This window comes from Lepidochelys kempii, chromosome 2 (genome assembly GCF_965140285.1).
Source record: "Lepidochelys kempii isolate rLepKem1 chromosome 2, rLepKem1.hap1, whole genome shotgun sequence".
NCBI lineage: Eukaryota > Metazoa > Chordata > Testudines > Cheloniidae > Lepidochelys > Lepidochelys kempii.
In genome coordinates this window covers 172,735,660-172,752,509 of record NC_136381.1, presented here as the reverse complement: position 1 = coordinate 172,752,509, position 16,850 = coordinate 172,735,660, and the positions used below count along the sequence as shown (strand labels likewise).

General features: G+C 42.2%; 1 protein-coding gene across 6 annotated transcripts in view; it reads left to right on the top strand.

Moving 5' to 3' along the window:
- Positions 1-16,850, top strand: part of CNTNAP2 (contactin associated protein 2) — a 1,669,434-nt gene that overhangs the window by 1,510,997 nt on the left and 141,587 nt on the right. For all 6 annotated transcript variants that reach the window (XM_073332778.2, XM_078851686.1, XM_073332785.2 and 3 more), the window contains exon 16: positions 255-425. In XM_073332778.2, coding sequence (XP_073188879.1) covers positions 255-425 — 171 coding nt within the window. The remainder of the gene's footprint in view (positions 1-254; positions 426-16,850) is intronic.

The window sequence follows — 16,850 nt, the reverse complement described above, 5'->3', positions numbered from 1 at the left end:
TCATGGGGTAGGAGCTTGAAAATGTCCTCACAATGTCCTCAAAATGTCATCTAACTTTTGAAATCTAGCAACCTATCTATAAAAAAAGTGTAACAAGGTAGAATTGGAATGATTTCTCTTTTTGCATACAGAAAGCACTGTAACATGCTTTGACATTAGAAACTTTAGCTTCTGTTCTTGCTTTGGTTACACAAGTAAATAACAGCTTGGAAGGAGCACTGAAAGACATAATTTTGTCACTCACATCTCCACAGGAAATTACTGGAACGCTGCGTCTTTCATTACTCCATCGTCCTACCTTCACTTCTCCACGTTCCAAGGGGAAACCAGCGCAGACATCTCTTTCTATTTCAAAACATCCGCCCCTGATGGAGTATTTCTTGAGAATTTGGGGAATACAGATTTCATCAAACTTGAGCTGAAATGTGAGTATATTCTCTCCACCACTTTTACTGAGAACGAAAAACGAAAGGTAATGAGATTTAAGAAACCTCTGTCATTCAACACATGGCCAAGTAAAAGCTGTTTGTGATGTAGGACAAAGTCCAAATCTACCTTTTCACTATATTTGTAAATTACCTTAGTGGGGAAAAATCCTGGAAATAACGATCATCTTGTTTATCATGGAGACATGGAGTCATAGCAGGAGAAACAAAAACACTGACATATATTACCTAACTCTTAAGCCTTTTTAAATTACATGCCTAATTTAGTTATTTTATTTGAAGAGTATATGTGTGTTGTATACCATAGTTATTCTATAAGTGAGAAAAGTATGATATGACTATTTGACGATTTCAAATAACCAAAGATATCAAGGCATATATGCAATGTTTAAACTCTGAAAAATCCTGGAGTAACCAAATCTTTATGCCCACATGGGTTATGACTAATCACCAATGAAATCTCTGATCTGAAAAAGAGGCCGTGACAGGTTGACATGCTGCAAGATAAAGTTAACAGAGAGAGTGATTTTTTTTTTAATCTTAAGAAACATGGGACAGATTTCCAAAAGTAGGGCTGGTGAGTCTAAGGAGGTTAGTAGGTGGGAACAAAGATGGCATTAAGCCTCCTTTGCTCTCCCTCAATGCAGTTGAGCCCTAAGTAATTTGTCAGCGGTCAGACAGTAAATCAATGGCAGAGCCAGAGACCTGATTCCCAAGTCTGTCTGCTTCTGCCTAGACAACACTCCTTCCTACAGCCTAAATCCTCGAGCACATGACTGATTAGGATGTTATCTTTTTAACAATTATTAATTTCATAGCTTCTTCCTCCAAAGACATCTTAACATGGAACCGCACCATATCAATGAGTTTTGCCCACTACACTTTAGAGTCCTGTATGTTGATGCAAACAGGACTTGCTTTTTCCAGCCCTTTATCCTTTTGAGCTGGATGGGGAAACTTGTGCAACCTTCACTGTATTTTTTTTCATTGTATTTTTGGTTTTCCTACCAGAAGGTCAGTGTGTTGAAAAATCAACCCCTTCAGAGAAAATGCTGCATTAGCCACATGTCAAATGATGCATAGGACACTGAAGGAGCTCTTAATCCCCGGGACCTCTAGAAAACTATCAAAAGTAACTGAAAAAAATCTAAGCTCCTCAGGGAAATTTCTGACACAGAGGCTTTCCAGCATCATGAACAAATGGATCAAGAAATGTCTGAGGGAAGTGTACACACCATTCCTTTAAAGATAAGACTGCATCTCAGATATGCGTAATGCAGAAAAGACTTAACTTTCAAATGAGGAAACTTAGCTCCACTCCAACTAGCTTGCGTTAGTGGTAAGATAGAGGCTGCTCTATATGGCTCTACCAAGATGTCAATGGCAGTCATTGATCAGCTAGACATAGGGACAAGCTGGCCTCACAACATTATACCAACCTAAGACATTGGGGTGATCTTCCCTTGGCTCAATATACCAACTTCAGGGCCATTTTTTGCCAGCAGAAAGCAGAAAAGGCACATCTCAGGATGCACAACTTGGCAAAACATTAGCATAGCTCTTCCTAACTCTGATTCAGTCTGTGATGGGCCAACACAGCATATGGCAAACAGTTTCTAGCCATACCACTAGCTAACTCACCACAGGTTATTTTCATTTCAATCTAATTCGTGTAGACTGCTGGAAATCCAGCTGCTTTATTGTATACTGATATTTTTACAAAAATAAACATTTACAGTACTGAATAGCACAGTCAAGTCCTGGTCTATGATTAGGACCTGTAGGAGTTATGGTAATACAAATAATAGTGTACCAGCTATGCTTTACACACTGAATCTTTTCTCCTGTATTTCCTTTCGTAGTTTGCAGTTTCCTGCTATTTGAGATTTTTTTTAGGTTACAGTCAACAAATTTGAACGTAAAACCTCCTGTTTCAGTCGGGAGTTAGCATCAAGGTTAATCACAAGGTTCCTGTCCGAGAGTGTTTGCTTCATTCCTCAAAGCACCTGTGGAGATGTGCACCCAACCATGTATTTTGTTTTCTGTCTTAATAAAGGAAAGAATAATTGGGCCCAGGGCAAATTAAGAAAAGACAAGCTTCTGTTGTCTAGTCATGATGTTAAGATGAGTGAACTTGGTTTCCTGCATGTCTGGATTTGATTACATGTGAACAGATGTGAATTGAAAGTGTCTCTTGATAAAGATAGGGTGTGAGAATCTTGGCTAGGGGCTTAGTCTAAGCACCGGTTTTAGAATATATCATTTTCCTAGAATCATGCATTCAAATACTCTCAGTGCTGACTAAGCCCTTCATCCTTCTTAGGTAGATAAAATGAGTGCATCTACCACTACATTTGGCACTAAAAGGACCTTTTGCTGTCAGTCTCATCTGATGGGCCAAGGACTTTATTTACATAGAGACCAAATTAGCTCTTACATGACTACAAAACACAGCTGAGATTCATTATGGGAAAAGTTTGCTTTGTAGCTGTCTGTGCTGCAGGGTGGATAAAATTTTTTAAAAATTAAAGAGGAAAAAATGTGTAGTGTAACGCAATATTTTTATTTACAAATTTGCTAGCTCTTTACTTTCTTCCCATTTTACACCCTTTTAATAGAATTTCAGATATTACACAGAGATTTTTCTATGAAGAAGTTTCACACTTAGAATGTTCATCTATGCTTAAAATAGCAATGCCAAGGCTTCATTAACATTTTTACTGTAAAAATAGCACTATTCAAATCCTACATCGATAGAAAATACCCTGCACTCTATTTGCAACCAATATCACCTTCCAATGTATTAAACTTTGACAAATCAAAAAAGTTGAAATGCTCCAGCCAAGCTACACTCCTCCATCAGGATTTGCAGCCTGAAATCAATGGGACCATGCTCCTAAGTCACTTAGGTACTTCAGAAAATCCCACCATTCAGAACCTAACGTTAGGCCTGTGTGCAGAAATAGGCCATAGTCACATTGTTAATTAAAGTATAAATAACTTTTCATTGTTTACATTGAAGCAATTTTGTTTTGAAGTAACAAAGATTTTTGTCACTAAGAAAAAAGCTTTCAATAAAAATAGGGACTTTTAAATAAAAATAAAATGTTAGCTCCAAACACTGCAAACATTTACACACATAGTTAACTTACTTGAGGTCAGTGGAACTACTCATGTGAGTAAAATTAGTTATCTGCTTAACTGTTTGTTGGATCAGGGACTTAATTTTATTTGTTTGTTTTTGCTGTTTAGTAATTTCTGTAAAATTCAAATAACATCCTATTACTAGTGATTATTTTAAAAAATATTTAATTATAAGTTAACAACATCACAAATTTTCAGATTCATTTTACAAAGCCTCAACCTCATTTAAATGTTTTTAAATTGGGTCATTTAAAAAATGATGAAAATTAATTATTTAAATCATCTTTACTTAAATCTCTCCATCCTGCCTTCTTGGACATGTTTTGAGGACAAACAGAATGAATGTTTATTCTCCAGAGCACTCACCTTTTACAAGTTTATCCGAACAGAGACCATTACATTAGCTAGGGTTCCCTTTCTGCAATCCAAAATTGCCCATAACCACACTCCATACCTGGGCACTCATGATACAGGGGTGATCGGGTGCCCACATGAAAAGCAACCCTCCACTGCTGGCCAAGTTGGTGCCAACCCTGAGCCTTTGTCCAGTCTGGGAACTAAGAAGCTGGGGTTTCCCAACAGGTGCCAGTCCAGGGTTTGGTGGCCTGGTGGGCCTCTTGTAGGCTGACACTTCCAAGACAATAATGTCTGATCGCTGATTCACCTGGTTGGGTTTTCCCTTGAGTCAAGGACCCCCCTTACCCTCAGGCAGTTGTTAGTGTGACATCACCAAAGCCGTTTCAGTGGCTAGATAATTGTTAGCATGGTAGCACAAGCCCCATAAGTCAGAACCTCTCATCCCGGGCTCAGAAACAAATTGTGTAGATGTACCCTGTGTGACCTCAGACAAGTCACTTCACCCCTCTGTGTTTCTGTTTCCCTACCCATAAAATAGGGATCCCTCTATTTACCTTCCTTTGGAAAGTGCTTTGATGAAAATTGCTATGTGAGCTAAATATTGTGTTAAAAATATATTATAAAAATATGTAAACCTTTCTTTGAAAAGCCTCTTTTCTACAAAAGCACCTAGCGTAACATACATAATTAATAAATAACAATTTAATTCCTTTGGGGGTATTGTATAGCCTTTGCCAAGCGAGCTAACACAAACATTTAATACTTTCATTTAAATTTAATATTTTCATTTCCTGAAGCAACATTAAATTTCAACTAGACTGAGCCACTATAAAGGACTTTTAAAAATATATTATTTCTTTATTTATTTAAGCAAAGGGCTTTTATTAAACAATAACAACAACAAACCCTCCCTATATTGATTCCCCACACATATGCTCTCCAGTTATGAGTAGGCCGCTGTATTAAAACTCTGCTTCTTCTCCACATTGAACTGTTGTGTAATTATTGCCTTCTCAGAACATTTCAATTTGCTTAAAGTACTTGTCTGCCAATGGAGACATCGTGGAGAATTAGAATGTACCCACGCACAGTCAGATGGGTGAGGAGCCTGCCCTTCCCAGGCCATCATACATACTCTATTTGTGGCCACTTAAAATTGCAGGCAGTCCCTGTGTTTTGGGGAGTGCTGGAACTTCTTTCCTGACAGCTGCAAATTTCCCCAAAGAGACAGGAAGAAGACAGGGCCATGCTACAGCCTGCTCATACACACAAGAAAGCTCGGGGAGGGAGCGTGACTCTGCACCACCCCTACTTAGGACTGTGCATTAAGGGCACAATCAAAGCCATAATGCGTACCGTAGGGTGCATGACTAGACGTGGGACACAGGAAATATAATGGCTCTCTGACCAATCAAAAAAGCTATATCTGGAAAGAAAAATGGTGCCATCTAATAGTTATTTGTTATTTCTTGATGCAGATTCCTAGCCCTTGCAGAGTGGCAGGCCTTGAGTGGCCCACGCTGAAATGGTATTGTTCAAATAAGGCAGCTGTAACTGCACACTTCATGAAATGACTCCACACAGCAACTCCATTCCATTAGTTCCCTATACACTAAGAAACAACAAGAAAAGGGGCTTTTATCTGAGCTCTATACAAAGCAGGCAGCCTGGAAGCACTAACAGATATACCAGGAACGGCGGGGAAGAGTATATTGGTGCTTAAAGAAAGCTTTTATGTGAAAGAAAGCGTAAAATCAAATGAAGTAAAAATCATAAATGAATCAAACTGTACCATAGAATCTCTAATAATAAGAATATTGCGGTAGGCATATATTACCGACCACCTGACCAGGATGGTGATAGTGACTGTGAAATGCTCAGGGAGATTAGAGAGGCTATTAAAATAAAAAACTCAATAATAATAATAATGGGGGATTTTAATTATCCCCATATTGACTGGGTACATGTCACCTCAGGACAGGATACAGAGATAAAGTTTCTTGACTCCTTAAATGACTGCTTCTTGGAGCAGCTGGTCCTGGAACCCACCAGAGCAGAGGCAATTCTTGATTTAGTCCTAAATGGAGCACAGGATCTGGTCCAAGAGTGAATATAGCTGGACCACTTGGTAATAGTGACCATAATATAACTAAATTTAATATCCCTGTGGCAGGAAAAACACCACAGCAGCCCAACACGATAGCATTTAATTTCAGAAAGGGGAATTACACAAAAATGATGAGGTTAGTTAAACAGAAATTAAAAGGTACCATGCCAAAAGTGAAATCTCTGCAAGCTGCCTGGAAACTTTTTTAAGACACCACAATAGAGGCTCAACTTAAATACCCCAAATTAAAAATCATAGTAAGAAAACTAAAAAAGAGCCACCGTGGCTAAACAACAAAGTAAGAGAAGCAGTGAGAGGTAAAAAGGCATCCTTTAAAAACTGGATGTTAAATACTAGTGAGAAAAATAGAAAGGAGCATAAACACTGGCAAATGAAGTGTAAAAATACAATTAGGAAGGCCAAAAAAGAATATGAGGAACAGTTAGCCAAAGACTCAAAAAAAAATTTTCCTATTACTTTTTAAGTACATCAGAAGCAGGAAGCCTGCTAAACAACCAGTGGGCCACTGGACGATCGAGGTGCTAAAGGAACATTCAAGGACAATAAGGCCATTGCAGAGAAACTAAATGAATTCTTTGCATCGGTCTTCACGGCTGAGGATCTGAGGGAGATTCCCAAACCTGAGCCATTCTTATTAGGTGACAGATCTGAGGAACTGTCCCAGATTGAGGTATCATTAGAGGTGGTTTGGGAACAAATTGATAAATTAAACAACAATAAGTCACCAGAACCAGATGGTATTAACCCAAGAGTTCTGAAGGAACTCAAATGTGAAATTGCAGAACTACTAACTGTAGTTTGTAACCTAATATTTAAATCAGCTTCTGTACCAGATGACTGGAGGGTAGCTAATGTGACTCCAATTTTTAAAAAGGGCTCCAGAGGTGATCCCGGCAATTACAGGCCTGTAAGCCTGACTTCAGTACCAGGCAAACTGGTTGAAACTATAATAAAGAACAATATTGTCAGACATATAGATGTACATAATTTGTTGAGGAAGAGTCAACATGGTTTTAGTAAAGGGAAATCATGCCTCACCAATCTACAAGAATTCTCTGAGGGGGTCAACAAGCATGTGGAACAAGGGGATCCAGTGGACATAGCGTACTTAGGGTATGTCTGCACGACGAAATTAGGTCGAATTTATAGAAGTCTGTTTTTTAGAAATCCTTTTTAAATAGTCGATTGTGTGTGTCCGCACACAAAATGGTCTAAATGCATGAAGTGCATTAACTCGGCGGAGTGCTTCCACAGTACCGAGCGTCAACTTCCAGAGTGTTGCACTGTGGGTAGCTATCCCACAGTTCCCTCAGTCTCCGCCGCCCATTGGAATTCTGGGTTGAGATCCCAATGCCTGATGGGGCAAAAAACATTGTCGTGGGTGGTTCTGGGTACATGTCGTCAGGCCCTCCCTCCCTCCCTCCGTGAAAGCAACGGCAGACAATCGTTTCGCCCCTTTTTTCCTGAGTTATCTGTGCAGACGCCATACCACGGCAAGCATGGAGCCTGCTCAGCTCACTGTCACCATATGTCTCCTGGGTGCTGGCAGACATGGTACTGCATTGCTACACAGCAGCAGCAACCCATTGCCTTGTGGCAGCAGACGGTGCAATAGGCCTGAAAACCATCGTCATCGTGTCCAAGGTGCTCCTGGCTGCCTCGGTAAGGTCGGTCAGGAGCGCCTGGGCAGACATGGGCACAGGGACTAAATTAGGAGTGACTAGACCAGGTCATTCTCTTTAGTCCTGCAGGCAGTCCTATTGTACCATCTTATGGTGAGCAGGCAGGAGATGAGGATGGCTAGCAGTCCTATAGCACTGTCTGCTGACAGCCAAAGATGTAAAGGATAAATGGAGTGAATCAAAACAAGAAATAGACCAGATTTGTATTCATTTGCTCCCCCCTCCCTCCCTCCGTGAAATCAACGGCCGACAATCATTTTGGGGAGGTCTGTCAGGGGCACCTTCAAAACTTTAATGGAGATTCAGTCCTGCCTGAAATACCAGAGGGAGGGATAGCTTAGTGGGTTGAGCATTGGCCTGCTAAACCCATGGTTTTGAGTTCAATCCTTGAGGGGGTCATTCTGTGTGACAGTTGTTTTTGTTTCTCCTTGATGTAAAGCTACCCCCATGTTGATTTTAATTCCCTGAAAGCCAACCCTGTAAGCCATGTTGTCAGTCGCCCCTCCCTCCATCAGAGCAATGGCAGACAACCGTTCCGCACCTTTTTTCTGTGCAGATGCCATACCACAGCAAGCATGGAGCCTGCTCAGATCACTTTGGCAGTTAGGAGCACATTAAACACCTTGTGCATTATCCAGCAGTATATGCAGCACCAGAACCTGGCAAAGCAAAACCGGGCGAGTAGGTGACGTCAGTGCGGTGACGAGCGTGATGAGGACATGGACACAGACTTCTCTCAAAGCATGGGCCCTGGCAATGTGGGCATCCTGGTGCTAATGGGGCAGGTTCATGCAGTGGAATGCCGATTCTGGGCCCGGGAAATAAGCACCAACTGGGGGGACTGCATAGTGTTGCAGGTCTGGGACGATTCCCAGTGGCTGCGAAACTTTCTCATGCGAAAGGGCATTTTCATGGAACTCTGTGACTTGCTTTCCCCTGCCCTGAAGCGCACGAATACCAAGATGAGAGCAGCTGTCACAGTTCACAAGCGAGTGGCAATAGCCTTGTGAAAGCTTGCAACACCAGACAGCTACCGGTCAGTTGGGAATCAATTTGGAGTGGGCAAATCTACTGTGGGGGTTGCTGTGATGCAAGTAGCCAACTCAATCAAAGATCTGCTGATATCAAGGGTAGTGACCCTGGGAAATGTGCAGGTCATAGTGGATGGCTTTGCTGCAATGGGATTCCCTAACTGTGGTGGGGCCATAGACAGAACCCATATCCCTATATTGGCACCGGAGCAACAAGCCGCCGAGTACATAAACCGCAAGGGGTACTTTTCAATAGTGCTGCAAGCTCTGGTGGACCACAAGGGACGTTTCACCAACATCAACGTGGGATGGCCGGGAAAGGTACATGATGCTTGTGTCTTCAGGAACTCTGGTCTGTTTCAAAAGCTGCAGGAAGGGACTTTATTCCCAGACCAGATAATAACCACTGGGGATGTTGAAATGCATATCGTTATCCTTGGGGACCCAGCCTACCCCTTAATGCCATGGCTCATGAAGCCATACACAGGCACCCTGGACAGTAGTAAGGAGCTGTTCAACTACAGGCTGAGCAAGTGGAGAATGGTGGTAGAATGTGCATTTGGACGTTTAAAAGCACACTGGTGCAGTTTACTGACTCGCTTAGACCTCAGCGAAACCAATATCCCCACTGTTATTACTGCTTGCTGTGCGCTCCACAATATCTGTGAGAGTAAGGGGGAGATGTTTATGGCAGGGAGGGAGGTTGAGGCAAATCGCCTGGCCGCTGGTTACGCGCAGCCAGACACTAGGGTGGTTAGAAGAGCACAGGAGGCTGCAGTACGCATTAGAGAAACTTTGAAAACCAGTTTCATGACTGGCCAGGCTACGGTGTGAAAGTTCTCTTTGTTTCTCCTTGATGAAACCCCCCGCCCCTTGGTTCACTCTACTTCCCTGTAAGCTAACCACCCTCCTCTCCTCCCTTCGATCACCACTTGCAGAGGCAATAAAGTCATTGTTGCTTCACATTCACGCATTCTTTATTAATTCATCACACAAATAGGGGGATAACTACCAAGGTAGCCAGGGACGGGTGGTGGAGGAGGGAAAGACAAGGCCACACAGCACTTTAAAACTTTAAAACTTATTGAATGCTAGCCTTCTGTTGCTTGGGCAATCCTCTGGGGTGGAGTGGCTGGGTGGCCGGAGGCCCCCCCCACCGCGTTCTTGGGCGCCTGGGTGAGGAGGCTATGGAACTTGGGGAGGAGGATGGTTGGTTACACAGGGGCTGTAGCAGCGGTCTGTGCTCCAGCTGCCTCTCCTGCAGCTCAGCCATATGCTGGAGCATATTAGTTTGATCCTCCAGCAGCTTCAGCATTGAATCCTGCCTCCTCTAATCACGCTGCCACCAGCTTTCAGCTTCAGCCCTCTCTTCAGTCCTCCACCTCTCCTTGCATTCATGTTGTGCTTTCCTGCACTCTGACATTGTCTGCCTCCACGCATTCGTCTGTGCTCTGTCAGTGTGGGAGGACAGCATGAGGTCAGAGAACATTTAATCACGAGTGCATTTTTTCACCTTCTAATCTTTGCTAGCCTCTGGGAAGACGATCCTATGATCCTTGAAACACCTGCAGCTGGTGGAGGGAAAAAAAGGGACAGTGGTATTTAAAAAGACACATTTTATAGAACAATGGGTACACTCTTTCACGGTCAACCTTGCTGTTAACATTACATACATAGCACATGTGCTTTCATTCCAAGGTTGCATTTTACCTCCCCCCACCACGTGGCTAGCCCCTCACCCCTCCCCGTGGCTAACAGCGGGGTACATTTCTGTTCAGCAACAGGCAAACAGCCCAGCAGGAACGGGCTCCTCTGAATGTCCCCTTAAGAAAAGCACTCTATTTCAACCAGGTGACCATGAATGATATCACTCTCCTGAGGATAACACAGAGAGATAAAGAACGGATGTTGTTTGAATGCTAGCAAACATATACTGCAATGCTTTGTTCTACAATGATTCCTGACTACGTGCTACTGGCCTGGAGTGGTAAAGTGTACTGCTGTGGTGGACGGAATAAGGCCGCTCTCCCCAGAAACCTTTTGCAAAGGCTTTCGGAGTACATCCAGGAGAGCTGCGAATGCCAGGGCAAATTAATCGTTAAACATGCTTACTTTTAAACCGTGTATACTATTTTAAAAGGTACACTCACCAGAGGTCCCTTCTCCGCCTGGCGGGTCCGGGAGGCAGCCTTGGGTGGGTTTTGGGGGTACTGGCTCCAGGTCCAGAGTGAGAAACAGTTCCTGGCTGTCAGGAAAACCGGTTTCTCCGCTTGCTTGCTGTGAGCTATCTTCCTCGTCCCCAAAACCTGCTTCCGTGTTGCCTCCATCTCCATTGAAGGACTCAAACAACACAACTGGGGTAGTGGTGGCTGAACCCCCTAAAATGGCATGCAGCTCATCATAGAAGCGGCATATTTGGGGCTCTGACCCGGAGCGGCCGTTCGCCTCTCTGGTTTTCTGGTAGTCTTGCCTCAGCTCCTTAAGTTTCACGCGGTACTGCTTTGGGTCCCTGTTATGGCCTCTGTCCTTCATACCCTGGGAAATTTTGACAAATGTTTTGGCATTTTGAAAACTAGAACGTAGTTCTGATAGCACGGATTCCTCTCCCCAAACAGCGATCAGATCCCGTACCTCCCATTCGGTCCATGCTGGAGCTCTTTTGCGATTCTGGGACTCCATCATGGTCACCTCTGCTGATGAGCTCTGCATGGTCACCTCTGCTGATGAGCTCTGCATGGTCACCTGCAGCTTGCCATGCTGGCCAAACAGGAAATTGAAATTCAAAAGTTCGTGGGCCTTTTCCTGTCTACCTGGCCAGTGCATCTGAGTTGAGAGTGCTATCCAGAGCAGTCACAATGGAGCACTCTGGGATAGCTCCTGGAGGCCAATACCATCTAATTGCATCCACAGTACCCCAAATTCGATCCGGCAAGGCCGATTTCAGCGCTAATCCCCTTGTCTGGGGTGGAGTAAGGAAATCAATTTTAAAAGCCCTTTAAATCGAAAAAAAGGGCTTCGTTGTGTGGATGAGTGCAGGGTTAAATCCATTTAACGCTGCTAAATTCGACCTCAACTCCTAGTGTAGACCAGGGCTCAGATTTTCAGAAAGCCTTTGATAAGGCCCCTCACCAAAGGTTCTTCACAAAGTAAGCTGTCACAGGATAAAACGGAAGGTTCTCTCATGGATTGGTAACTGGTTAAAGGATAGGAAACAAAGGGTAGGTATAAATGGTCAGTTTTCAGAATGGAGAGAGGTAAATAGTGGTGTCCCCCAGGGGTCTGTTCTGGGACCAGTCCTATTCAACATATTCAAAAATGATCTGGGAAAAGGGGTAAAACAGTGAGGTGGCAAAATTTGCAGATGATACAAAATTACTAAAGATAGTTAAGACCCAGGCAGACTGTGAAGAGCTACAAAAGGATCTCTCTAAACTGGGTGACTGGGCAACAAAATGGCAGATGAAATTTAAAGTTGTTAAATGCAAAGTAATGCACATTGGAAAGCATAATCCCAACTATACATATAAAATGATGGATTCTAAGTTAGCTGTTTCTACTCAGGAAAGAGATCTTGGAGTCGTTGTGGATAGTTCTCTGAAAACATCCACTCATTGTGCAGCGGCAGTCAAAAAAGCCAACAGAATGCTGGGAATAATTAAGAAAGGGATAGATAATAGGACAGAAAATATCATGTTGCCTCTATATAAATCTATGGTATGTCCACATCTTGAATACTGTGTGCAGATGTGGTCACCCCATCTCAAAAAAATATTTTGGAGTTGGAAAAGGTTCAGAAAAGGGCAACAAAAATGATTAGGGGTATGGAACGGCTTCTGTATGAGGAGAGATTAATAAGACTGGGAATTTTCAGCTTGGAAAAGAGATGGCTAAGGGGAGATAAACTTGAAGTCTATAAAATCATGACTGGTATAGAGAAAGTATATAAGGAAGTGTTATTTACTCCTTCTCATAACACAAGAACTAGGGGTCACCAAATGAAATTAATAGGCAGCAGGTTTAAAACAAATGAAAGGAAGTATTTCTTCACACAACGCACAGTCAACCTGTGGAACTCCTTGCCAGACGATTTGTGAAGGCCAAGACACTAACAGGATTCAAAAAAGAACTAGATAAATTCATAGAGGATAGGTCCATCAATGGCTATTAGCCAGGATGGGCAGGAATGGTGTCCCTAGCCTCTGTTTGCCAGAAGCTGGGAATGAGCGACAAGGGATGGATCACTTGATGATTACCTGTTCTGTTCATTCCCTCTGGGATACCTGGCACTGGCCACTGTTGGAAGACAGGATACTGAGCTAGACCCAGTAGGGACGTTCTTATGTGCTAATGCAGTGCATCTCGGTGGATTCAATTTCACACTGCAGATTAATCAGTGGTGGTGGATGAATAGTACAATATAATTTAACTGTATGCTGCATCCTTCTTAAAGACACAGAATTCCTTAATGGGACATGGAGAGGGATAGTCAAATGATGGCGAGAGATGGAAAATCTGTTATCTTATGATTTCTTTGCTGGAACTGACTCTTCCCCCAGGTTTTTAAGTCTGTCCGCAGCCTAGAGGTCCTTTTGACTCCTCAGTGCTAATGAAGGTTCATATATCTGTAGTGACATAAGTCCCCCACCTCAATCTATGAGTGACGAGATTAAGCCCAATACTATTGGATAGTAGCAGAATACAGCGATCCATGCACAGACTAAAAATACAGTTCACCAAAATGGAAACCAGCTCTTCAATTACCACCATAAAACTGAGTCCTCAGTAAAACTGCCTTCCCCACAAACATCTGCATGAAGAAGCTGTAGCTCAGCAACTCCTGGTTAAGTCATACCAACAAGGGAGAATAGGTCAAAGCTGAGGGCCCTCAGCCCCCTCTCTTAACTCAGGAGGTCTCCAGCTGGAGTGCCTGTGCTGATCATATCTGCCATAGCATGGGACAGGGAGAGAAGTGATCTCACACCTCTACATGTACCTGGTCATGTATGGCTTTTATATCAAAACCAACACCTTAGACTCCAGCCAGAAATCAAGAGGCAGGCAGTACAAACATCCTAAGGTGCAGATGTCTTGTTTACACGCTGTGATACACTGCTTACATGGGCAGCTGCATTCTGCACTAGCTTAAGTTTCTGGCTTGTCTTAAGGTAACCTTATGCAGGGCACAATGCAATAATCCATTTTTGAGCTGGGAAAAAGCCTGGATGGTAATTGAAAGGTTTGTGTTTGAAAGAAACAGTCATAATCTCCTCGCCAAATGAAAATGGGGGGAAAGGGCAGCCCTGAATGCTGTTGCTTGGATCCAATAGCATCCCCTTGCGAACTCTGGTAACAAATGGCATCAGTAAAAAGGACAGAGATAATACTTTCCATATCTTGCAGTCCCTTCCCCCAACCTATAAGCATCACTTCAATTTTATCTGCATTGAACTTCAACCAACTAGCCCTCATCTATGTTCCAGTCTCATCCAAACACTGAGCCATGCATTCAGCAGACTGGATGAATCGGGTGAGATAGAGATATGGATCCCGGTGTTCTCCGCAAATGGCCAGCACTGCATCCCAGGCACCTTCACAGATCCATCTCTCATTGAACTCATTCAAAAAGCTCCCATTGGCTTCAATGGCAGTTGACCTAACTCCCCTAGGACTTCCATATAGAAATGAAGTGCCAACCTTTGAATCCCGGAGCAGTAAGTGACCTATTTTCACTAAAAGACATCTGGCCCCAGCCCTTTCCACCTTTATACTAAATGCATGGCCCTGCCTTTACTTAGACTCTTCCCCAAATTTTCTCTGCCATCTGCTTCAGGCTACCACCACCACCTTTGCCGTGAGCCTCCCAGCACTATGCTCAAATGCTGTACATGGCTTCAGATGCACACCACAATTTGTCACACATCTAAGAACAGAGCTAAAGACTAGGAGAACACACTTCAGGGGCTCAAGGTAAAGACAGTAAGGTGGGCAAAGACCATTAAGAAAGAAGGGTCCTGTCAAATATAGGGGGTAATGAAGGAACAAAAAAATCAGCTGTCCATTTAATCAGGCTCTTTGATACGTGAGATACATGTGTTGTAGCCTTAGAAAAACAACGGGCGAGGGAAGAGATTGTAACATATTTAATTTATCATTCAGATTGATCCAAATATTCAGGTTTCGTTCAGATAGACAGGGGGGTTGGAGCTGATGCCAATTTGTCCACTTGAAGGAATCAGCATTATAAGTGAATGCCTTTCTAGAAATAACCAGCTAAAATGGCACAGAAGAAGGACAATATGTTAATTGCATCTTTTAAAGATTAAATTTAAATGATTTTAATAGAATCCAGACTTGTATTTCAAGCAATTAATGTGACAACCTACACATGTCCTCATAAAATACATAGCAGCTCCTCATTGCAGTGGGGCAACATTTCTTAACAGATCAAATACCCTGTCCATTCTCACATGTAATTTAACTGCAATTTTACATTAATCAGATGTAGGTACTGTACACACCACAAATTAAATAAGGTGCCCTGAGGGTTTAACTCAAACAGAGGAAAGCATAATCATCAAAAAATATTATAGAGAGACTGCAATTGTATAAGATCCCTTATGCTTTTTGAACAGCTCTTTGATATAAAACGTTCAGTGTTTTTTGTTCTTGTTTTTCTCTGTGTCAAGGTTCCTTCCCCACTCTGAACTCTAGGGTACAGATGTGGGAATCTGCATGAAAACCTCCTAAGCTTACTTTTACTAGCTTAGGTTAAAACTTCCCCAGGGTACAAACTATTTTACCTTTTGCCCTTGTACTTTATCGCTGCCACCACCAAACGTCTAACCAGTATATTACTGGGAAAGAGCCCATCTGGAAACATCTTCCCCCCCTTACACCCCCTTTCCTGGCAAAGGCTTGATAAAAATCCTCACCACTTTGCATAGGTGAACACTGACCCAAACCCTTAGATCTTAAGAACAATGAAAAAGCAATCAGATTCTTAAAAGAAGAATTTTAATAGAAGAAAAAGTAAAAAGAATCACCTCTGTAAAATCAGGATGGTAAATACCTTACAGGGTAATTAGATTCAAAACATAGAGAATCCCTCTAGGCAAAACCTTAAGTTACAAAAAGACACAAAAAACAGGAATCTACATTCCATTCAGCACAGCTTATTTTCTCAGCCATTTAAAGAAATCAGAATCTAACACATATCTAGCTAGATTACTTACTAAATTCTAAGACTCCATTCCTGTTCTGTCCCCGGCAAAAGCATCACACAGACAGAGAGAGAGAGGCTTTGTTTCTCCCTCCCTCCAGCTTTTGAAAGTATCTTGTCTCCTCATTGGTCATTTTGGTCAGGTGCCAGCGAGGTTATCCTAGCTTCTTAACCCCTTACAGGTGAAAGGGTTTTTCCTCTGGCCAGGAGGGATTTTAAAGTGTTTACCCTTCCCTTTATATTTATGACACTCTGAGATTTGTTTTGTTGTATTGTAAAACACTTTCACAATTCATAACTAAAAAAGGTGAAAAATGCACACTGAAGATGCTATCAGAATAAATGAATAAAAAGAATAGCTCAGAAGCCTTAGGCATTTGGTTGAAGAATTTCCAAAGGGGTTTAAATAAACCTTCTTTAACATAGATGGGGTGTTAAGGGGTAAATCTCCTAAACAAACAATGTAATTGTGTGTTTTTCTTGTAAATAATATAGTATCACCTTTTCCAAACTCTGAGGCTAAAACTATATTAAAATTGTATCTCTATTTAAATTTTTACCTTTCAAAGAAAGACTAAAGACAGTTTTTCAATTCAGTAAACTTTTTTATAACACCTACTAGTTCAGGAAGAGACTTTTTTCTGTCTTTCTCCAGGCAACAAGAATTTCAGTGTGACAAGGAATCAATAGTATATTGTCAATGAACTCACTGGTATTTATAAAAATAAGTTTATCGTGGCATCACTTAGAAATGATAAACCTAGCAGAATTCATTTCATTTCTGATTGCAGAGGTGCAATATTTTATCATCAGAATGTGTCCATGCTGGATGTAAATTTTCTA